At 39.7% G+C, this 23,983-nt stretch overlaps 2 protein-coding genes across 2 annotated transcripts; both read left to right on the top strand.

The window, feature by feature from the left end:
* The first annotated feature begins 322 nt into the window (after positions 1 to 322).
* Positions 323 to 10,272, top strand: efna1b (ephrin-A1b). Its single transcript, XM_067511198.1, has 4 exons — positions 323 to 623; positions 9,080 to 9,375; positions 9,470 to 9,658; positions 9,800 to 10,272. Exons 1-4 carry the CDS (start codon positions 526 to 528, stop codon positions 9,922 to 9,924), a joined length of 708 nt encoding a protein of 235 aa, XP_067367299.1. The 5' UTR covers positions 323 to 525; the 3' UTR covers positions 9,925 to 10,272.
* Positions 10,273 to 13,185: 2,913 nt separating this feature from the next.
* slc50a1 (solute carrier family 50 member 1) lies at positions 13,186 to 18,405 on the top strand. Its single transcript, XM_067511533.1, has 6 exons — positions 13,186 to 13,405; positions 13,704 to 13,781; positions 13,894 to 14,017; positions 14,138 to 14,299; positions 17,006 to 17,125; positions 17,222 to 18,405. The coding sequence occupies exons 1-6, from the start codon at positions 13,338 to 13,340 to the stop codon at positions 17,327 to 17,329; spliced, it is 660 nt and encodes a 219-aa protein (XP_067367634.1). The 5' UTR covers positions 13,186 to 13,337; the 3' UTR covers positions 17,330 to 18,405.
* The last annotated feature ends 5,578 nt before the right edge of the window (positions 18,406 to 23,983 follow it).

Raw genomic sequence — 23,983 nt, 5'->3', positions numbered from 1 at the left:
TTATGCCAATATTGTTGTGAAAAAAAACTGATAGTGGGTGTAATTTTTAAAAATGTTGTTGCCAGTATCTGTTTGCAACTGTCCTCTCTGTCTTTCTTTCTTCTCTCTTCATTGTTTACTTTTTTATACTATTATATATTACTTTTTAGTACTTTAGTACTAGTATTTAGAAGTTTGCTGTTTCTCCTGGTGTAAAGTTGGAGCAGATGGAGGAAGCGTCTCGAGTAGACAAGGTGGGCGGGGCATTCAGCTTAACCCCCTTGCGATTGGTCTGCGATGCCTTGATGGGTGGAGCCACTGCCAGACAAAACAGACAACTTGCGCTCCGGTGAGCCAGTCCGGAGTTGCAACAGTGTGCGTTTAATTGTGTGTCTTTGAACTACTTAGATTACTAAACTAGAAGCGCAAAGCCCGCAGTCAGTTTCCGAGTGTGTATTTACGCATTTAAATCTTAAGCAACAGAAGTGATTTCGAATTATCTCTTGCTAGTTGAACTTGTTGAGGTTCCTGTGGAGAAAAGGAGCCATGGATTTGGTGTGTCTGCTGTGTTTGGCGCTGAGCATCGGTGCGCTGTTCGCCTCCGCGGAAAGACACAGCGTCTATTGGAACAGCTCCAATCCAAAGTAAGTGCTACTCTGGGCTTTTGTGCATGTATGTGTCCACTGTCTCCGTGGGCTTCCAGTTGGAGAAATGTCTGATGTGTGGGTGTTTGGTCATTCATGCGCTGCTCTGTCTGTCTGTGACTGTGTGTTTCCTGATGGCTGACGAGCAGATGGAAGTTTATAGGCTGCTTTCTTAATATTTCACACATCCGGGACTCATCCCAGATTCATCCTGCAGTTCGTATCGCTCCTAAGACTTTACTTCAGATCCAGAGCCTGGTCACACTCTTACACAGTTACAGTTAAGCGTTTTGTTGTCATTCACGTGACAATTTAAGGTTCATGTTACGCTGGTCTACCTTTAAACTCTAACAAGACTGTCTTTAGTGTATTAAACACCACAGCAGCAGCAGACTGGGAGCGGGTGTCCAGTAAGATGGACAGATTGACCACTATATTTAACCGCAACACAGACATACTCTAACAGTAGAAAATAGACTGGCAAGGCCAGTGACGCTGTTTGTAGAGTCTGCACTTGTGTGTGTCATGGAAAACCTATTAATGAAAAGGAATCATCATCACTAAGGTTAATTAAATTTCCTGTTTCTTTTACGCTATATACAGATGCTCCGTCAAGATTCTGGGAGTATGTTAAATTGGTTTTCGATTGGGAAGATAGTGTGAGTGTGTGTGTGAGAGAGAGAGAGTCAAAGAGAGAGTCATATGTTGCTGATGATTTTGTTTTGAGGTCAGAAATGTAACGCTATCCGGCCACTCAGTGCAATCGATAGAGCTTGACAGACGCGCAATAATGCAGCGCGATTTATTCAGCTTTTAGCATGGAGAGAGTGATCCCGACGCATGACAGACAGTATTATTTTATAACCGAGCTGGAAAAGAAGGATGGCCCCCGATTGGGTCGATTAAAATCCGCCACCGAGAAGAAACAAAGTCTAAAGCTGTTATGGCCTTTTAGTCTCGTCTTGATTACATTACTGTCTCTCTAATTGCCCTTTAACAATGACAACATAAGCAGGGCTAAAAAAGAGCCCTCCAACAAGGAAAACAATGGTCCTGATAATTAGATAAGGTCTCTAATGGAAAGTCCTGTCCTCATGAGCAGTGTTTGTGTCATGGGTTCTTCAATGTGTGACTCAGTGCCCTGAATCTGACCCACCTGAGTTTTACACCTGAGTCACCACAGACAGAGGGGAGGAACTCTGGTTCAGGTGAAACAGAAGGGAAGGTAACTCAACGGAGGGAAATGTGAAACCAGAGTCTTTCTGATCGGACAAAGAAGGAAACTGGAGCTTAAAGTTTTAGCTGAAAAAAGTTGTTAGAAAAGTTGAACAAAACAAAAAGAAAGGAACGATGGGTGGTCTATACTTAGTCTTATGGCTTTATAATCTGGGCCACACTATTTCTAAAGTCGGTTGCATAACCAGAAGACAAATAATAATACTGATCCTCTTCTGTATGGCTAAATATAGATGCTGACACAGACAGACACAGACATCACACATCAACAATAATTTGCACTTTACAAACATAACTGGGTGCATGTAGTAGTGGCCTCTCTGCTTCCCTTATATCTGTCATACATATGCTGATCTTTCACAATCTGTCATACAAATACCCACACAAATCTTTAGGATTACAGGGAAATAGTTTCTCAAAAAGTCCCTGGCAAAGAAATAGACCAAGGTTATAGAGGCCACTAAAAGCTAAAAGTGAAACCATAGTATGCCACTTGTAGGTCTATTATATTTAATGGCCATGTTTCACAATCTCTATTGCAGGCCTTCAATCCCTCATTCTTGCTTCTTTCTTGTGTCCTTTCTTTTTTGTCTGGATTCCTACTCCAGACAGTCCCCAGCGATCAATCAGTCACCTGTTCAGAGGATTACATAGATCCATCAGCAGTCTTTGACGGCAGCGGGCTGTGAATAATTGAAGCTAATTGATTCTTGGTCTGATTGTAAGAAGCAGGGATTTGTCTTAGGTGGAGGACACTGACCAGATGGCAGCAGTCTGCCCATTCATGTTAGGGAGTATAGAGATGTGAATGTTTGTGTGTGTATGTGTGTAAACACATTGTACAGTCTGCATGAGTGTATTAATGTTTAGTTAATGACTGATTCACATATTTATAGCGCTGTAGGGATTTAAGGGATTTAATACCCTGTGTGTGTGTACGTGTGTGTGCGTACGTGTGTGTGCGTGCGTGTGTTTTCCTACATGACAGGTGGATAGGCATATTTTTGTCATTCTGGTCTGGTCTTGTTTTTATACTACATGTCTCTGCCCGTGTTGACTTTATGAGTCTGTGTGCGCAAAGAGAGAGTTTCAACGTGTACTGCCCCTAACCAGCTTTGAACAGGAAGTGATTTTATTTTTGTTGTGAACTGATTATGTGATGTGATTGTGTGCACCTCCACGTCAGAGTAAAATAGGGAGTGGCTGTTACTGTAGAAAGCTTTAGCAATATGTGATAAATGTGTGACTCACACTTACACAAACTAGGGGGCAAGAGGGAGGACATAGATGTTAATATTAGCTACAGCCTGCATTCCACCCCGCTGTTACTATACTCAAGTCTGTCAGCTGTGTGTGTGTGTGTGTGTGTGTGTGTGTGTGTGTGTGTGTTTCCTTCTGTACCTGTCAGTTCCTCTCCCATATTCACTCCTTTTCCACTCTTTAACAGCTGGGTCTCCTCCCAGGCTGACCATGGCCCTGCGCCCTTTGTCTTTTTGTCTCTTTACTTGCTGATTCAAGTACATTCAAGATCTTTTCTTCTCTACACAGATATGGATGCTATTAACCCACCACTCCTCTGCCTGCTTTATATCTCTGTGTTATTTGGCTGCTTTCATCCATCTTTAGTAGCCCAGGCTTATTTCCCATGCTCCCACTATCTGTGCAAATATCTTTATCAGGAGTTTGGTGTAATGTAATATTCTGTTTATCTCCGTCTGTGTCTGGCTCTGTCTGCCTTTGCTCTCATTGAGGCAGCACGGCCTGTCTCAACACGTACGTGTGGCCTCGAGGATTCGGGTGAAGGTGGTGGATGTCACTATCCCCCCATCCTACTCGTACATTTTATACCTGTTATCCCTATCTCTCGGTCTCTCATTACACTCTTTATTTACCCCTCCCCAGCACATTTATCGTCTGGTTGTTGGCCTCTAATCTCATCACAATGAAAACAGACACACATATACATACAAGCTCACATAGATTCCTCATCTAATCTGACCTGCAGACAGAAAACCATCATGCTTCTGTCTTCATTCAATAAACACTGGACTGGCCTGCACCTCCACAGCTCCATACATAGCAAGCTGTGGGTTTTGACACCTGTCAATCATGGCTGACATTACATTTTTCCCATGCCGATCCCTGTCCACTACAAATTAATGTTGTGGCTAATATCCGTATATATGCTTCTGTGGACCTGGGATGTAAAGTACATGTACAGGATTCTACATGTACATGTAGAAGTACTTTAATAAGCCTGTAAGCAATTACAAGCTACATAGGTCACCTCTCATGCTCATTTGGTATTTCTGATATAAACATGTAAATGTGCAGGCATACCTTCATGCATCACAAGTTTTATACTATAGTACACTGTAAACTTTAGAATTTATATGTGTCACCTCTGTAGACGCCCTTCTTCCCCCTCACAGTATCTATGTACCTCTTTTTTCTCTCTTCTCTTCCTCTTGCTTCCTTATCTGTGGTCCAGACTTCCTTCCTTCCCTCCCCTTCTCTTCATCAGTCCCCCCTCTTTTTCACAGAACTTCGTCTGTTTTTGCCCCAGTAGTTTTCCACCAGAGGAGGACAGAGCACCTCTCAGCTCTGCCAGAGAGGCCTTCATTATCGTAGTATGTGTAGGCAAGCATGCGTGTGTGTCTGTGTACACTGCTCATACATAGCATTTCAGGCATACCTTGGCACTGTCCCCTGTGCACTCAGACTATCATCGCCCCCTAAAGGGAAGAATTAGCAGCAAATGCCCAAGTATTTGAGGATGTCATGCATTGCATCAATTAATCCAAAACATATTCTACATTTAAAAGTAAAATGTTTTATGCTAATTCCTAGAAATTACTGAATTTTCTATCTCTCTCTGTCCTTCTCTTAGCTGGACTGACAGACACAGGCATACAGATTAAATCTCTCTGAACCTCACAACATATTAAACCAAGCATGATACCATTTGGCCTTCGTCTATTCATTGCAGATAGAATGGGAGGCTAAAAAAAGGGGCCATCGGGTGAAAAGATTTTAGTGGAAGAGAATCAGGGGGGCCTCGGCACAGGGTGAGAGAAAGGTGAAATAGTGAAAGGAATTTGTGTTGAGAAATTAGCCTGGATGAAGGGCTCTGGTATATTATGTCAGCGTTAAGAGACAGCACAACATGGAGAATAAGGAGCGGGGGGATGGGCTAATTTTAAAAGAATAAAGGCAAGGCAGACATAGGGAGGAGAGAATGGACAGTGATGGATGAAGGGAGGGGAGATGTTTGGAATTAAATCAGTGAGAAAAGCAGTGTTGACAATTTTAAAAGCTGTCATCCTGCAATGGGATTCGCAATGTCTATATGCACATAGAGATTGCACACACTTGAAACTGAAGTTAAGTGCTGGAAATATAAAACTGGCAGGCACAGCAGCTTGTATTGGTGCCTCCTTGAAGTAAAATTCCAACTTTCACTGCAAGACAATGAGGTTGAAGGTAGATTACATTGGAAGCTAATATAGGAGGAGTTTTTTGTTTATATTAGATTGGCTTTAATGGAGTATCCTACTAGTGAAGTGCTAAACCCATTAGGACCACTGACAGCTCCTCAGCCCGTGTGAAAGGAGGTGTGAATCTCCCATACCACAGCAAATTAATAGGGTATTAAGTGTACACCTCAAAGTAATAGTGTGTGAGAGTACAACTGGAAATTTGATGTGTGTAAGAACCAGTACACCATCTAAAACGCAGCCCCCCCCCCCCCCCCACCCCATTATCACATTCCAGTGGGCACACACTTACTACTGATTACCTGTGTAACAAATGGTGAAATGGTGTGTGTGTGTGTGTTTGTATGTAGGGTAGGGGGGACGGTGCATCTGTTTAGTGTTTCAGCATTGCTGACTCTTTTATGAATGTGTTGTGTGTGTGTTTGAAATAAATATCTTCAATGCTGACTCAGATGGTGAAGTGTTTGAGAGTTTGCGACCCTGAACTCTAACCCCTTGACCCAGCCTGCCAGTTTGACAAAATCCCCAGGAAGACAGTGAAAAACAAAGTTCCTGTGTCAGTTCTGACCGAAACCAGTGTGAGCTCAGGGAACAAATGGAGGGACAGCAGGGTTGTCAGGGAGAAAGGGGGGAAAGAGGGAAAGCAGAAAAGAGAAGAAGAAGAAGAGCAGTGCAAGGACAATGGCAAAACTACAAAGCTGTTGAAAATGTTAAACAAGTCACATACTGTCACATCTGTAGTTATTTTACTATTTCATACCCTTAAAACACACACATCTTGCCTGCTGACGCAAACTCTAGAGTAGCTCCATAGTGAGAAATGACCTGTTTGCAGCAGAGGAGAAGAGATACAACCACCTTCAACCCTCAGTGTTTACCCACACCTTAGTAACATGCAAGAAAACACACACACACACACACACACACACACACACACACACACACACACACACATTCAAACACACTGGCTCCAATGGGCCTTGATAAACAGATGTGCTCATGAGCCCGGGGCATGAGACGTTCTGAATAAGGGTCTTCAGAGAATCCCTCACTCACAAAAACATTCGCATGCACACAAGGAGACAAACCCACATACTGAGTAAAGTAAAGTAATTTGTAACAACTCGCACACCTGGCTCTCACAGTTTTACATATAACATAGCTATCATGTTCATGCGACTCGCACTCTCCTGAGAGCTGTCAGTGAGAGGCGGGGAGGCAGCATTCGAGAGCTTTGGTGAGTGAAGATGTAACAGTGGAGAGGGTGAGGTGACTGCATCAGTAGGCATCAGTGGGCTAAAGTTTTCCAAGTTCACTGACTTGTGTTCACTCATTTTGCTCAAGATTGTGTTGTCTTTAACACAATCTTGAGCAAAATAAAGACTCATTCAAGTGTAAACAAATCTAAATGAATGCAACTTTGAAACCACTGAAAATTCACTCAGTGACATGAGCCCTCACATTACACACATCCACAGCAGGCAGGCTAGTGAAAGCTCCACAGGGGGTAAGGTACAGGGGTTGAAGGGGCCCCTTAGCCTTCAGGCATTCTGTCTTTGGGGAGGGAACGGGTATTGTTACACTCCATTCACTTCACCTCTACTCTTTTTCTAGAGAACACATTGGCCCCAGACCCCTAACAGCTTTTAATTAGTCAGACCAATGTAGAAGAGGAAGAAGGGGGGTGAAGAGGTGAGGAGAAGGATGAAAGGAGTTTTCTTAAAAAACATGAGCCATGAATGAATCTGTATGTTTTGTTGGCTTTTGATAAGCCTATGTGTTCATGTGGAGGTCAGCCAGGCCACTAAGAAGGACACAGTGTGGGAAAAAGGTGTATCCCATACAATTTAAGGCTATTCTTCACTCCAGAGGAAACCACTAGAGAACTCCATGTAGCTTCTCTTCCCCTACTGTGTTATTACTGGTTTGACTCAAAGAAAAAAAGGGTACAAAGGAACATGATTAGAGCCTAGATTATTTGGCCAATTAGGCTGCTACAGATGCGTCTTTTTTCCTTTCATTGAAGCACTTGCCCTAGTAAACACACACACATAAGCAAAGGCGTACACATCTACACACCTTACAAAGAAGAAGCAGTGATTGTAAGTGGAGGGTGGTGATCAGCCTAGATAACAAGTATAGAGCTGTGCTCAGCTAACAAAGCATGTTTTGACAGGTAGGGTAGCCCTAATGCGCACACACACACACACACACACACAAACACAGAGGCAGGAAAGAGGGTTAGAGGCCCATGTTCGGAGCCGATGTGTCTGTTACTTGGCTGGGGGGTCCTAACAGGAGCCACAACAACAGGAGGGGGGGATCAGAGCCACGTCCCGTGCTTTGATGCCTGGGCACAGACACTTACAGCACACATAAACAACAGCAGACAGACAGAAGCAGTTTTTGTCACTTTCGCTCTCTACAGGATTCTTACATGTAATCACAAGCATCCACTAGCAGTAATACTGTTTAAGCCCAGACTAAATTTACAGATTAATTTTTTTGTTTTACCCCTATGGATGTAAATACCAATCTTTCATCATATCCCGGCCCTTGGTTAATCTTAGGGTTAGGTAGCACACAAGCAAGTTGTGTGTCATGGATGCCAGCATAACATGGCCTCGCCTGCATCATGTTTACTGCAAAGAAAACACAAAAGGCACATGTTGTGTGAAGCTGAAGGTAACAGTGCCCAGTTACAGTTAACAGAGTATTGTTCCTCACTGCGTAGTAGCTATTTATTAACTGTAAGTTAAATTTTGACTTTAGTAAAGCTTTAACTCAACTTCATGAATACTGCTTTTGTATGGTCACTGCACATCATCACAACAAATATGCAATGCCATTATTCAGGATAAACATACTTTTCACTGTCTCTCCATACTTCATTAGGACTTAGGGGAGAGAAAATCAGCATAGGAAATGAACAAAGAGGAGACGGGAAGGCTGAAAGAGCCATAAAACTAAATGAAGGCTAAAGATGAAAAGGGAGAAAGACAGTCCAACTGTCTCCACCCACTGTGTCTCTGTCTTTGATGAAACCAGCGAGAAACTGAGAGACAGATACACAGAGAGAGACAACAAATTAGGGTGAGAGGGAATAGACAAACAACTAGGTGAAAAACTAATGAGATGCAAACGGGAAAACAAGACTTGACAGAAAGAGTTGTACACATAGAAAGAAATGGACTAACAGAGAATGTGAGAGGAGAAGTGGTTAGTTTTATTTACTTGGTAATCAGGTTAGAAGTGAATCTCTACTGAAGACAAAACAAGAGGAGTGTGAAAGTACAAGAGGAGTGTGAAAGGTGTGTGTGTGAGTGGGATGATAGGGATTTTAGGTGTGTTTTCTTGCTCAAATACAAAGTGAACAAGTCCAGCCTGATTAGGCTCTTTCTAATTCTGTCACAGCGATGGGTTTGCACAAGCACACAAAACACGTCAGCACAAACATCATTAAACGATACCCGACTTCCACCCTACGAGCTGTTTCTAAGCGGTATTTATGCATGTGTGTGTGCGTAATTAGCACACATTAATATTCTGAACACGATTGAATGTGCCAGGATGTGTATTGAACGTGTGTATAAAACAGATTATATATGCCTCTGTAATTCATGTTGTTAGTGATTTTGTAAGAGGTTTTTTGCATAAAAAAAACAACTCCTGTTGGGTGAAAACATTTGTCAAACATGTGTCTCTTTTCCTGTTTCCTTGCAGCTTCCTGTGGGATGAGTACACAGTGGAAGTGCATATCAACGACTATCTGGACATCATCTGCCCCCACTACACCCACGGCGAGGTGTCATCACATGCAGCTGAGCGCTATGTGCTGTACATGGTGGAAAGGGAGGACTATGAGGTGTGTAAACCTCACTCTTTCGATCAGCTCCGTTGGGAGTGCTCGAGGCCCTTCGCACCCCACGCTCCTGAGAAATTCTCTGAGAAGTTCCAGCGCTTCACACCCTTCACCCTGGGCAAGGAGTTCAGACAGGGAGAGAGCTATTATTATATCTGTAAGTATCAATAATACCATAACATTGGCATTTTTAGTCTGGTCCTAATTAGGTTTCCTGTATTAAACTTTTTTACTCATTTCTAATTACCCAGCTAAGCCAATGCATCATCATGGCCAGGAGTGTCTGAGGCTTAAAGTGGATGTAGTTGGGCATAAAGGCTCTGGAAAGACTCAACTAGACAAATCCAAAGCAGAGGACAAAGGAAAAAGCTTGGATGCAGGAAAAGCACAGTTTCCTACAGCTGGAGGAGTGCACAATCCCTCTAACCGGCTCCCAGCAGGTGAGGATTCTATAAAATACCAAATACCAAATAGATAAATAGTTTCACCAGGGCTGTGTTTTAGACAAGCTCAGCTGGTGTGTTTACCATGTCTAAATGAGGAAATTGGAAACTGACTGATCTGCTCTTTTCTTTCCTTAGATGACCCTGCTGCGATACAGCCAAAAGTTCAGCGGAGTATCGGCAGTTCAGGAGCACAGCTGGTCTCCCTGTCACTGTTCTTTATCATGATCCCAGTCTTATTAGGCCTTTCCCTGCTACACTAAGGCTGACTGGGATACCCTAACAGAGACAATAATAACCCAATGCTGGTAATTGGGACCATGAACATTGATAGATTTTTTTTTTGTTTTTGTTTTTTTAAATACAGATTTTTTTATACGACAATGGACGGTGCTGAGTGTGTGTTTGTGTGTGCTTGTCTAACGTGTGTTTTTGTTTTTGCATGGATGTGGAACGTAGATCGTTCCAAAGAAGAGGACCTCAACGACGTTTTTTGTTACTTTATTATGAGGATTAAATTCTCAATTTTGACCATTTAACATGCACACTTTTTTCGGCCACTATGATTTTTAAAAATAGAAGCAAATTGATCAAAATGCTAAATAATTTAATCTCAGATTGAAAAAGACAAGAGGAATACATTAACCTCAATTTGACGTACAGTTGTGCAAGTAATTGTGCATTACTGATCTCAAACTGTCCGTGTCATTTTTCTTCCTCTCTATGTAGAAAAATGTTGGATTCCATGTATTGAAAATGTTGTCGACTTCACCCAAAGGGATATACATTATGTAGGATTTTTGTTATGTTGTTGTGTAGCACTCAGCTCTTTGTTATATCTCAAATTCTCTGAAGCACCACTGTGGCACACTGATGCAAAAGCACAAACTGCAGTACAGGAAGTATATGACATTACACATCTTCTTTATTGTAAAAAGAAGTAAACAATTTGCTTAATCCAGACTATTGGATTCCAAATTTGGAGTTTTTTCTTATAACCAATTAAAGTGATGCCAATTGATGCATGCACATAACAGAGAACCATTTGAAGGCTATTTCCTTGTCATAAGAAAAAAGCCCAAATAATCATCTCATCAACCTACGCTCCAGTGTTGAGAGCCACAGATCAAACCTAAAACTCACAGGTATTTTGGGGAGCTGAGCTTCTTCAGTACTTATTTACTCATTTCTACTATGTTGACAGTATCATGGTACACAGTCTGATATCTGCAAGTGTGATCAAACTGTCAAACCTCAAACTGAAAGGATGTTCCAGGATGTTTCTTTTCTTAACTTGTGTCATTCTGTAAATGTTATTATGTAAATTTGTACGTGTAAAAACCTATAAAGAACTGTTTTGAGATGTGAAGAATCTTTAGTGAAATTAAAAAAAATGTGATGTAATAACAGTTTCTGTCTGTTTTCCGTAAGAAATCTTTCCACTACGCGAGTTCGTTGATATTTTTAATGGCACAATATTTGGACAAATCTCTCCAGCCCCTCCACATTTCCACCCCCAGGTCTTTCCCAACCTTTATTTTCTCATCCCCTCTTTGCTGCCCTGTCTGCCTTTCATCCCTGGTGAGACAGCGTGCCTTGGCTTAGATTTCACAGTCTGAAATCCAAACACGAGAACTGAAAAGGGGACGATGAAGGAGCAAGACAGCAGGATAGTGAAGGGAAAAAGGCTTACAAGCAAACTGACAACTGGGTGTGAAGGTGTCACTCTCGCCTCCACATTTACACTCTTTTCCTTTTTTTCCTTTTTTGACCTTTCTTCTACTACGCTCGGCATCCTCTTTAGAGGGGAAACTGAACATCTATCTACACTGTGGTATGTCGGAATTAAGAAGAGCATACTGCACAAATGTTTCTACTTTCAAACCCAAGAGCTGACTGAAAACTGTCAAAAGTCTCCATCCCCTGTAAAACCATGGTGCACAGACTTCTAAAATCAGAACATAAAACTGAGTTGTTTGTTTAAATACTCAGTAGAGGATCACAGAGCCTCACAAATCTTGTTGCAATGAAGCACCCATGTATTTGTGAAGTAGGTAATGCGGGCAACTTAACAGATGCAACAGACAAAACATGGCAGTCTTCACAGTGCTGTGGGCCACAGAAATGTCTTAGTTCAACATGATTTCATATACAGCAATGTGCAGAAACTAAAGAACTCTTGTTACAGCTGTAGCTGTAAACCCTTTACTTGCATCAGTGTGTATATAAGTATAGTAAAAGTTTTTTTGCTTAAAGGGAAAAAAACAGCATAATTCTGTAGAACACTAAAACTGAGGAGAAGTAAAAGAGCAAATATCATGTCATAAATCTAGTGAAAACTTAAAAATGCACTTGAGTAAAAGCAATATTGCTCTATGAATGCTAGACAAAGATAGTTTGTTTTTACAACTGTTAAAGAAAGTAGAGGAGCTTCACATAAGAGCATTGTCAAAAAACAAATGGAACAGCAATTTAATACCAAAATATCAAATAAAAGATTAAAAGATAATATTGTTCAGCATCTATAGTATATAGACACGGCATTAAAACTAATGTCACAAATGATTAGATGAAAAAAATGAAATGTCATGCACATGCACACTTTTTAAAAAGTGAAAAGAAAATGGACTAGAGGAAGGTGGAAATTATACATCAGGGACTGTTGTTAAAGGTCAAATCTAAGAGTTTTTTTGAAAGCTGTAGAGTAACAAAAATTGATCAGAGTGATGATGCTGAGAGCCTTCAGATGTCCCCCACCCACAGCTCTGATGCTCAACCCTGACAGCTGGACACAGAAGGGAAGAGTCAGCTAATCTGAGAATCTGTGACCGTGTGTGAGGTAAGTGATATAGTTGTAATAAAGAAAGGTAATGAGAGCAATTTATGTGTTTGTTATTAATTCATCTAAACTTTGCTGAATTGTAATTGAGCCATACTTTAATACTTTTATTCACAACTTCACAATATATATAAATTCTGATTCTAATTCCTGTATGTACTATACTGTAAGGCACAAGGGCCGCAACGTAAATACATTTATACGTAGTATGATAAAATTAAAGATTGGGGAAACTCAAATTACGCAGATTAAGCATAGCACATTTGGGTCCTTTGCAGTCTGGGACTCTTCACAGCTCCTAACATGTTTTTTTTTCTTCTCTAAAACCGGTGGATCGACCCTTTAATTATCGGCTTAACCCGGGTATAGAAAACACGGCTGATATAAAAGTAATGGATGCATACTTACAATACACGTCAACATGTTTATAACACAAGAGTACAACGTGTAATCTTAAGTTGCATAAATATAAACACATTTAGAAAAAAGCCCAGTTTATTTTAATATATTTAAACTTCAATTGTGCAAGCGCTAATATTTCTCCATCAACGTGGTGACGTAAAGCGCAATGCCGGCAGTCGTTGCAGCACCTCATTGGAGCAAACCCAACCCCTGTGTGTGTGTGTGTGTGTGTGTGTGTGTGTGTGTGTGTGTGTTGTCCCACAGCCAATCAGAGTACGGAAACCCTGAGTACACTGATTGCAAACACGGAAATACACCAATAGAAGGAAGGCGTTCGTGTTATTATAGTCCTCTTTCAATTTTATGCAGTTAAGCATTCGCGATTAAAAGCTGACATTGCATGTAAAATATCGACCTAGACATTTCTCCTGTTCTATGGATTTCTTGCAGCTTCTGTCATGGACCTGCATTGTGTTTACAGTCGGGATGTTCTCGACTGGACTGTAAGTTGACTTCATTAATGTGACAATTGTATTCTCCTTACTTCCAGTTAATTTATTAGATTGGTAGAAACAGGCACTGAGATAGATTTTAGAGATTATGGAGATATTCTGAAGTAGCTGCACTTTCTCGTCTTAACAAATGTCAAAAACACACATGAAACATCTGGTAGGCAGAATATGGTAATCAAAATTATTTTACCAAATAGATAGTTTTTTTCATGGTATTTGTATCTGTGTTGTCACTGTCTGTCTTTCATACTCTTTGTGTACTTGTTTGTGTGTGTGTGTCTGTTTCTAGGACAGACCTGAAGAAGATGCGAGAATCCAAAAGTGCTGACAATATCCAGTTTCTCCCTTTCCTCACCACGTGTCTTAAGTGAGTGTGGGATTTTGTGTTTTTCCAAAATCTCTTCCACTATGATAATTTCAGGCCGATTATTGTTGTCCATTGTTGTTCAGCACATCTGATGCTTGTCTTGTTTCTATAGTAACCTTGGCTGGTTGTATTACGGGTTACTGAAAGGAGACCGGACGCTTATCCTTGTCAACATTATTGGAGCTGTCCTCCAGATCCTCTACATCATTGTGTATTTTCACTACACAAAGCATAAAGTCAGTCTGTTCTCAAGCAAAAAAAAAAACACCATTGAGAATACATTTCCTACTTTCCTTAACATGGGAATGTCCTTTGTAGCTGTCACACAGCATTTGATTTTTCGTGTGTTGTTTCAGAGGCTAGTGATGTGTCAGACTCTTGGAGCAGTGATGGTGCTGACCTGCGGTTGGTTCTACTTTACCGTGTTTCTTCCTGAGGGAGACCTTCGACTCAGCCACCTTGGCCTTACCTGCAGTGTGGTCACTGTCAGCATGTACCTGTCGCCACTCACAGATCTGGTACATCTTACATACCTTTTTTTTATATATCTATTTACAAATAGACACGGTACATTAAAAACATCTGGTACACAGTAAGTTGATCTATAATTGCCAGATGTTATAAGACCCTCCTTATGACGACACAATAAATGAAATTATAATTCATTGCAAAATATAATTACTTAAAAAAAAGCTAACTCAGTTAAAAAAAGGGGATAATAGAAACATAAGAAGCTTTAACAAGTGCTGCTTTTTAAATAATTTGTTCCAGAACACAAAATAATAAACACAACTATGCTCCAAATTAATAGAACTATCAAACAATAACAAATATTGCAGTGAACCATAGTAAAAAGCTAAACAGAATAATGTAATGGATGAGTAATTACATAATGCAAAAATAGAATAATATTAAATTTTAAAACAATTTTAAAACAATGTACATAGCAGCAACAAGTTTCCAGTGATAATGGTTAGGTTACAAATGTGCCCTTTTTAAATATTATATACAGTATGTATTCAGTGGCTGGACTGTGGTACAGTGGTTAGTGCTGCTGACTCACAGCTAAAAAGTCACTGGTTCGAAGCCTATAGCCTTTCTATATGGAGTGTGTATGTTCTCCCCATGATTTTCCCCAGACACCCTGGTATTCTCCCACAGTGAAGAGACAATAGAACAGAAAATGCATTTGTTCTTAATGGAGTATACCAGGCTTTTGGTAAAACAAAAACATGTCTATAAATGTAATCAAATCTGTATAAGTAAGTATTGAAAGATTAGTCACTAGATTGATAAGTCAACAGAACACTGTCAGTGTAGTGTTTTTGGTGCCTTTTATTTTTTTTTAAACTATTTTTGAGGGGTTGGAAAACCCATTTTAAATGTGAAAGTTCAGCTTGGACTCTGGTTGAATCTATTAATCTTGCATTAGTTTCAGGCCCCTACATGAAATTGCTTTCATCGCATGGTAATAGCAAGGTTTTCACTTTACCAAAACCCAATTGAGAAGCAATAAGATTAATGTGTTATTTTACGCATAGTGAGTTATAATAAGTAGTTATGGCTGCTTTTCCACTCAATAAAACCCAGAAGAAAACAGTCCAATTCCAACTGATTAAAATGTGCGACAGGACCTCTGTGCTGTTCATGCTCTGTAGCACTAAAAATAAAGGGAGGGAATTAGCATATAAGAAGTGGTTTATTATCCTAAAAATTTCACTTCTAATGTAATTTTTTATGAGACAGCTGTTCCATGTTGTGTGTTGCAGTTCATATAGGAAGTTTACAAGTACATAATATTTGTAAACAGCACATTTTTGCTCTACTTTTTATAACCTTACACCTCGTTAAACATCTGTACAGACAACAGGAGGCATCAGTTTGAGTTTTTGTATCTCCCACACCTCTTGTCAGCTCTGCTTGTGCAGCTAAATACCAGTGATGAAATAAATCCACTCTTCTCTCTCTTACCTTTTGTCTCAGTGTCATCTTGTGGTTCCATCTGCTATCCTGTTTGTCTCTGTCCCCCCATCTCCCTCACAGGTCCCAATGACCCCAAGTCAGTTTCCTGCTTTTCTTCCCTCATCTGTGCCTTCCTGTTATTCTCAGTTTTTGTCTATTTGTGCCTCATCCTCTCAGTTACAGTCTGTTTTCTCTTTATAGTTATAGCAATACACAGAATAAAGAAACACCATCCACATAAAGACTAGCACATTCCAGATTGATACTCTTTTTGTAATAATGAAACTGTAACCACAAAGTTAATTACTGTGATCTGGGTATGTGATGACATTGTTAGTAGACAGTCGGATGGTCAGAGTTTCATGGTTCAGATTTGGCCTACCATCCTCACCAAATAGTGGATGGTTTTCATTTACATGTAAGGAACCGCTTAACAGCGTAGTTATGCTTGAAAATGTCTATCTATATCACATGTTGCCCAACCACTACTGCATTTATTAAAGCGGTGTTACTCAAACTTTAATTGTTTTTTGACCAATACTAATTTTAAAGGATCACTTCAGTCATTTTGTAAATTATTCATACTGTCCGCAATCACCATACTGGTGCTGAAGTCAACATTTATTCTTCTATTCTCACTTATTTGTCACCCTGCAGCCTGGTTTCTTTTGTTCCTTGATGTCGTAGAGCACTGCTATTGTGCCCAAATGATTAAAAACAGATCAGCCAGACACACCACTCCACTGGATGAAATATTTCTTCATTCTGAAAACCAAGACCCTTGTAAATCTTGCCCACAATCATCAGAGTCTTTATAATTCCACCTTAAATGTCATGCGTATACAGTTCACCAGTCGCAATAAAAGTAAGTGCAGACTCAGAGCATACAGTGCAATGTTTGTTAAAAATAGAAAGGTCACTGGTTTTAGAATGAAGAAATATGTCACCCAGTGGAATGGTGTGTCTGACTGATGGGTTTTTAATAGTTCTTGGACAAGAATAGAGGTCTATGGCACAACAAACAAGCAAGTTCAGGCTGCAGGCTGCCAATTGCTCTACTGTGTTGACCAGGTAACTCCCTGTATTTATGTGTCTACAAGTATTGTTCATTAGCTGAAAATGGCATGCAGAACCAGGATGGATGACATGGAATTAACCCATCTTTCAGCTTATTGTTGCCTGGAAAACCACAACAATAAGGTGAAAGATGCTAAAATGTGACATAGACCAATGTGACACCTTCTTCTTCATTTTCCATTTAGGTAGCAATAGTTCGCAGCGGTAATGTGCAGTGCTTGTCCTTCTCTCTGACTGTAGCCACCTTCCTTACTGCAACCTCATGGGTTCTCTATGGCCTCCAGCTGAATGACTATTATATTGTGGTAAGATCCTAAAATACAGTTTTCAAAATGTTTTCTTGATTAAAATAATAATAATATCTTTGATGTATTTCCTTTTCTTGTTTGTGTTTATTCCAGGTTCCAAACACACCTGGGATCTTCACCAGTCTTATTAGATTTTATCTGTTTTGGAGATTTGCGTCTGTCAATCAAAGCTTGCCTTCCTATAAGTCTATGCAGATATGAGGGCAACAGTCATAAAACACAAAGTGATTGCAGATTTGTTGACTCCATTGAGATCTGGAGCAAAGCACAACCATCACTCATCTTCTCTTTTTTTTTTATTAAAGTGAAGCAAAGTTACTTGACAACAAAATAACTGCCATTGGAGGACACCACTGTGGAGGTAATGTCTTTTGTTCTTGACTTTGTCTTTTTGTGCACCTACAGCAAAAACTACTCTACAGTTATCCAATGTAGTGGAAATATTTTGATAATTTTGGGTTCTCTGTTAATCTTTTAAGTGCCTTCTATTAGGTCATGCATGCCATTAAAGATCAATGGCATTTACTGATCTAACAACCAACATGTCAGGAGACTTGCTGTGTTTTCACAATTTAGTGAATTGTATGTGAAGTTCCTCACTTCACACTAGCCAAAGATTAAGTAGCTATGTAACTTTCTGGCCGCTGTTTTTATGTTTCATATATAGATGGGTGACAAATTAATAGAAAAACATAAATGGATACTACGGTATGCCCCATCCATAAGACATGAGGGGTGACTAAATGGTTTGATGAGTATGAAAATGATTGGAATCATGCTATGACCTTCTCAGTCACTAGATCTTATTGTTGATTGTGTTTATTTTATATTTATTAGAGTTGGTACTCATGGCTCCACTTCACCATGTAGACAAAATAGTGAGTCAAGTCAGTGGCAGTAAGTCAGATTTTTGTTCAGAAGCTTTTTTCTACAAGCTTAGTTTCTGAATAATTTTGATACATGATGGGCTTTTGTTGAATATCAAATATAGTCTGTTAATTATATTTTTATAAACGCTTGTGAGATTAAATAAAATGTTAGACAATTTTAAGACCATTTGGGGTTTTTTGTTTTCTTTTGTGTTATTACAAGATTGAACAATGCTTATTTTTCTGGTGGCATGATAATAATAATAAAGTTGTGCTTGTTTCCTTAATATAATAATTTTTAGGGACATATCTTATACAAATGAAAAACTTATATGTGATGCTGATTAACTCACTTCTAAAGGATGTAAGCTTTTTAAAGGTGCCATGTAAATAAAATCTTAACATCAATGTTTATTTGCTGTTTGATTATAAAGTTCTAACCATGAAAAGAAAAAGTGGAAGAAAAGGAGAAAGTTTTGAAGATGGTATATTTCACCAAGACAATAAAAGTACACCTGATGCTTAAAGAAAGAGGATTTGTAGCATAGTTTGTTAGTTTTATTTTAAAAGCAGTAATGAACTACATCAAAATGTTTGGAGATAAAGGTGTTTGTGTGTGATGGGGATGCAAGAAAGACAAAAGCCTGTTTGATGGTGAAGCAGTGTTAATGAGTTTGTTTGTGTGAGTATGTTGATACAGAGAGGGCAGTGGTGGGAAAGGCCACGCCAAAGGTTCTCATCCCATGTGTGTGCGCTACATTGGCCTCTTCCTGAGCTCAAAGAGCCTCCCTCTGACAGAGAACACACAGACACAACACTGTATTGTGATGGAATTGAGTATGAGAAAGGCTAAGCTGAGGGGACTGGACGTGGGAGATAAATGAGCTACAGTTAAAAAAGAGAAAAGCAAAAAAGGGTATTTTTTTTCAGTAGGAGAGGAGCAGGCAGAAGAAAAATTTATAAATGAGACAGTAAACCAAGGACAAAAGTAGAAGACCTCCAAGATACATTTAAGTTTCTTTGTATAATCATAAAAGTTTAGTAAGTGTGGAGCCACGCCAGCAGCAAGCTGTATGTAGGTACAGCAGGACATGGAGCTAAACATATCAGTATTGTTAAAGGCTGTTTAGCATGAATAATGTTTACCATGTGCACTGTCACAATTTGCCATATTTGTGTACTCACATGTTAGTTCTACAGCCACATTGGTTCATCAGATGATTGTATTAAATGTAAATGCCAGAAATGACCAAATTACCTAAATTCCTTACATGGAAAAGGTTAAGAATGTTGTTTTTTTACAGTAACCCATCAAATATCTAAGAATTTAACTTACAGAAGCCTTAAAGGAAAATTTTATGTTGCTGATGTTGCTACAATCAGGGCATCGCCAGACTCAGTAGGCTTCGACCATGTAGGATTCTGATTGGATACCTCATAGTGAGTAAAGGCCAGGGGATAACTTTAAGTGTGTATGCTTTATCCTCTTGGTAGCAGGGATGTATAAAAGCTTATGGTGATTCAACCAGTAGTTAGTTAGGAGATTTTTGGGTTAAAGCTGGTGTACTGAGCCACAGAACAACTGTAAAGCCAAACAACAAGATGAGAAAGCAGACAGAATTAATAAAAAAGATAAACTTAGGAATAAAATTAAGAAATACTAAGAGTTAAATATTTTGCTCAGTAATAATAATGTATATTAAAAACAGGGTAGTACAGCAGTGTGAATCAGAGTCTTCAGGTCGACACTAGACTAGCAATCAGCCAGTGAGTTCTAACTACATAGAGTCTGAGATAGAATAGTTTTACGAATTGAAATTAGTCATTTAGAAGGAAAAGGAAGGCGAGGGATGGGTGAGTGGGGGCTTTGGTTGTAAGAAAAATGAGTAAGTGATGAGTCCAGGAGATAAAGGAGTATTGGGTGTTGTCTATTCTTTAGGTGAAAAGACACATCAATAAAGTGTGAGGGGACAATGCATGGAGTCAGATAGACTGAGCAGACACATGTTAAGTGTTCAGCAGGAAATCAAAGCATCTTTGGTCAAGAGCCAAATAGTAACATGAGGCTTGTGTTTTGTATCTGAGTGTGTCTGGTGGAGTAGAGGTGATGGTGGGGTGGTAATCAGCAGAACAATGAGTACAACTCACAAACAGGATCCCTCTGTTTCCTGAAGTGGAGACTGTCTCCTTAAATACCATAAACACACACAACGTGACTCTTATACTTTTGCACACATTATTTAGGTGCATACATATTGTATGTACAGTATTTGTTAGACGTTGTCTTTGTAAGAGACACGTCCAGTCTTCTCTCCTCCTCAAACACCATGTGTGCATCCAGATGTATATTTTTTTGTCATTATGGGCGAATTCTGATGTACGGGTTTTGTTTCCACCATAATTACACACAACAAAGTCTCTGCTAACATGCAGTCTGCAACGGGACAGTGTGCATACTCAGCACATAAACACACACACCCACACCACACTGGGAGGCAGTTAGCAGCCTGTGCACTTTCTACCTTCAGTAAAAGCACACCTGTCCCAGCTGCTGTTTTGAAGAGAACAAGAGGATATGAAGGAATGTGCCTCTATGAGTTTTCCTGTCAGCCTCTCTTCCCACTCCCCCCCTGCAAAAAGAGACACACAAACGCACACGCTCCTTGACTTGTTTTTCTAAATATTCCCATTCTCCACTATGCTTTTTTCTCTTTTTCAACATTACCATCTTATTTGTCTCTTTTTCGCTGTTTATCTTTTCCAAAAATCATGGGTCCTATTCGTGTCATCTCCTTCCTTTAGTTAATCTCTTGCTTCACCATCACGTCTTAAAAAAACTCAGAGGCCTCACAGTCCCGCTCTGACATTTATACAATAATCATACATTTGGCTGCCATGTTGTGTACACTGCGATCATCTGCAGTGATAATCAGACCTGCCTAGTCAAGCTGTCAGCCAATCTGAGATTTATATTGAGTTTACAAGCAAAGGAGAATGAGGCCCAGAAGCTGTCTCACCTAGGAAAAAACGGAGAGTTGATGGGCAGAGCACAACATATAAACACATAAAGTCACCCAATTAACATGTTGAAGCTTTCTGTCTTAGGTTTTTATTACTGTACATGTATCTTTATGCACTTCTTTGTTGGAGAATGCAGTTGGTGCTGTAGTTATTTATGGGGAACCATGTGCAGGAAGCAGCAAATGACTTTCTATTCCCAGTTTTACATGCTTCTCCACCTTTGTTTTGATTTTGTAATCAGCACTTTTCTCCTCATAGCCTGGAGGTCACACAGCTGTACGACTTACAAGAACTTAAAGCATGCTTTGTTGGTAACACAAAAGGACCACCTTACTCATACAAACCCTCACAATCACAAATGCAAAAATGTGGCTCTTCAGCTACTTTACTGGTGCCAGTTGGTGCTGAAAGACCTTTGCTCTGTACTTCTGCTGGAAATAGATTAACAGGCAAAACCTCCAGTGTGTCCTAAGGGTCTGAATGTGTGTCCTGTCATCCAAATTCATTTGCGCCCTCCTCCTTCCTCCTTCTCTTCTGCCTTTTCCTTCTATCATCTTCACAATGGCAACTGATATGTGCACACCAAGTCATTAAGCTGTCAGCATGGATGAGCATATTTCATCTTTGATATAAACAATATGTCAGGGATACTGTTATACAAGGAGATTTTACTTAAAGATCCAATAACTGGGCCTGACTCCAGTGGACCAAACAATAACATCATAACATGTCATTCGCAGTGTTAAAGAAAACTCATATTATTAAAGTTTTCCTGGTTTCAACAATTTTTTACTTCGTCATTATTTATTTCATATACTTAAGTAGTGATCACAGCCAAAAAGCAGGTTATTCTTGTTGAGAATATAATTAGAACTTTACGAAGAGCTAATGTTTTTCATATCTAAAAATGACACACACACACAAACACACACACATACACACACTTAAATACTCACAGAGCCTGAGGGGATGTGGTCCAGTCTGAGCTTGCATGCTCACTTTGGCATTCTTCCAGAATACACACATGTGGCAGATTTGTGTGCGTGCATGTGTTTGGAATTGTGGATTTGGAACTGTTATGAATAGCAAGCGTGTAAAGTGGATTTTGATTTGATTGAGTGGGTGTGTGTAGGTGTCAGTACAATGTCATACAAAAAATGTTTTTTGGTAATGTGTACAACTTATGCCAGTGGCGGAGAGCTTTTGTGTTTGACAGTTTTACAGATTTTTTTTTTCTTTTTCTTTTGGACACAGTGCAGACCACTGTTGGAACTTGTAGTGTACTTGGGGCTGTTACAGTAGGGGATAGTGTGTGTCTGTGTGCAAAACATAGACATTCACTGTGATGTGTAGAGGTGCTGAGGAAAGACTGGAGACGCAGCTGTTCAGGGGACTTGGAGTCTGTGCTTGCATTAGCAAACATTTCCGCAGCGTCCTGCACTGTATGCACATTTTTAAGTTTGCTACTCCTGATTGGTGTGGAACCTATTCTGCATTTTTATCGGGTTGCTTGAATCACCCCAAACACATGAAATAGAGCATTACTGGCTATTGGATGCAGTAGTTTGTAGATGCAGTAACTCAAACATCTATGTTTGTTTTTGAAAATATGAAATATTCAAAGAAAAACAATATAGGTGATGTGCTTTTTGACTTTTAGTTCCCTAATCACCCATAAGCGTCTTTTACAACTTTAAGATTCAAGGAACCTAAATTATTTCAAAATGTTTTTCCCGTAATTTACAAATACTGTAGCTTAGTTTCTTACTCATCTAGTTTAATGTCTCATCTTTTCATCATCAGACAGCTGTTCATCACAACTTTTAAACTGTCTTAGACAGAAATTCAGTGGAAAATTTTAGTGAATTTCACAACAACATACTTGCGTGCAAACTCCGAGACAAACCCTGATTTAACTTTTGTAGGGAGGAGTTTTGTCAGGTAAACATGAGTAAACTGAACTGAGCTGTAACTAAGAGATGATGCAACCACACTGGAAACAGAGCCCTGTGGATGTGGATTAGGACAAAAGAGAAAATTTCTTTTTTCAAAGGCACATCTACTGATCACAATTAAATAGTAAAAGGATTTCTGAAAAGATTGAACTAATGATACTAGAAAATAGTAAAATTATATATTATTACTTTTCTTTCCCTTTCTGCTGTAGAGTGTCACCTTTGGTGTCTGTGGTATAAATACAACTGTAACTAATATGTAAGACTAACATGAGTTTGAGTCCTCTCAGAGACTGAAGATGAACATTAGTCAGTATTGGCTAATTGTAACTGAAATTTGATTTAAAGATAAACAAAGAGATATTTTTCGAGGTGTAACACAGTAACTTGAACAAAGGTTGATCCAAGCAGTAGCTCAAAGCTCTTAGCATGTATTATGTGCCATGTAATCACAGTGTTGACACATTGTACACCTGTTGCTGACAAACCCCTTAGAACAAAAAACAAAAAGGAAATTAAAGTACAATGTCGCCCCCCAGTGATAAATTTGTAATAATGCCAACTCCTGCAGCAGGTCGTACAAACAGAGAGTTCCATGTTTATTTAAAAACTCATCCATCAATGCATTATCTTAAATGCTTATGCTGTTTAGGGTCGCGGGGTGCTGGAGCCAATTCCAACTGGCAATGGGTGAGAGGCGGGGCACATGTTGACTGGTCTCCAGTCAATCTCAGGGCCAACACAGAGGAACATAATTGACCAGTCACACTCACATTCACACCTATGGGCAATTTAGAGTCACCAGTTAACCTAACATGTATGTCTTTGGACCTGGAGGAAACCCACACAAGCATGGGGAGAACATGCAAACTCCACACAGAGACCACAGCAGGCAAATAGATTCAAACCAGGAACCTTGGAACTACTCCACTAGCGTGCCTCCTGTTCAAGTGAAAAGCCAATGAGAAATGCACAAACATTTTGGTGTTACACAATATTTAACTCTCTTA

The sequence above is a fragment of the Channa argus genome, chromosome 7 (assembly GCF_033026475.1).
Source record: "Channa argus isolate prfri chromosome 7, Channa argus male v1.0, whole genome shotgun sequence".
NCBI classification, from domain to species: Eukaryota; Metazoa; Chordata; class Actinopteri; order Anabantiformes; family Channidae; genus Channa; species Channa argus.
This window is presented reverse-complemented; position numbering and strand designations above follow the sequence as displayed.

Coding starts and splice junctions, on each gene's coding strand:
- efna1b (XM_067511198.1), top strand. CDS start 526: ATGGATTTGGTGTGTCTGCTGTGTTTGGCGCTGAGCATCGGTGCGCTG. Junction 624..9,079: donor TGGAACAGCTCCAATCCAAA/GTAAGTGCTACT, acceptor GTTTCCTTGCAG/CTTCCTGTGGGATGAGTACA. Junction 9,376..9,469: donor AGAGAGCTATTATTATATCT/GTAAGTATCAAT, acceptor CTAATTACCCAG/CTAAGCCAATGCATCATCAT.
- slc50a1 (XM_067511533.1), top strand. CDS start 13,338: ATGGATTTCTTGCAGCTTCTGTCATGGACCTGCATTGTGTTTACAGTC. Junction 14,018..14,137: donor TTCACTACACAAAGCATAAA/GTCAGTCTGTTC, acceptor GTGTTGTTTCAG/AGGCTAGTGATGTGTCAGAC. Junction 14,300..17,005: donor TGTCGCCACTCACAGATCTG/GTACATCTTACA, acceptor TTTTCCATTTAG/GTAGCAATAGTTCGCAGCGG.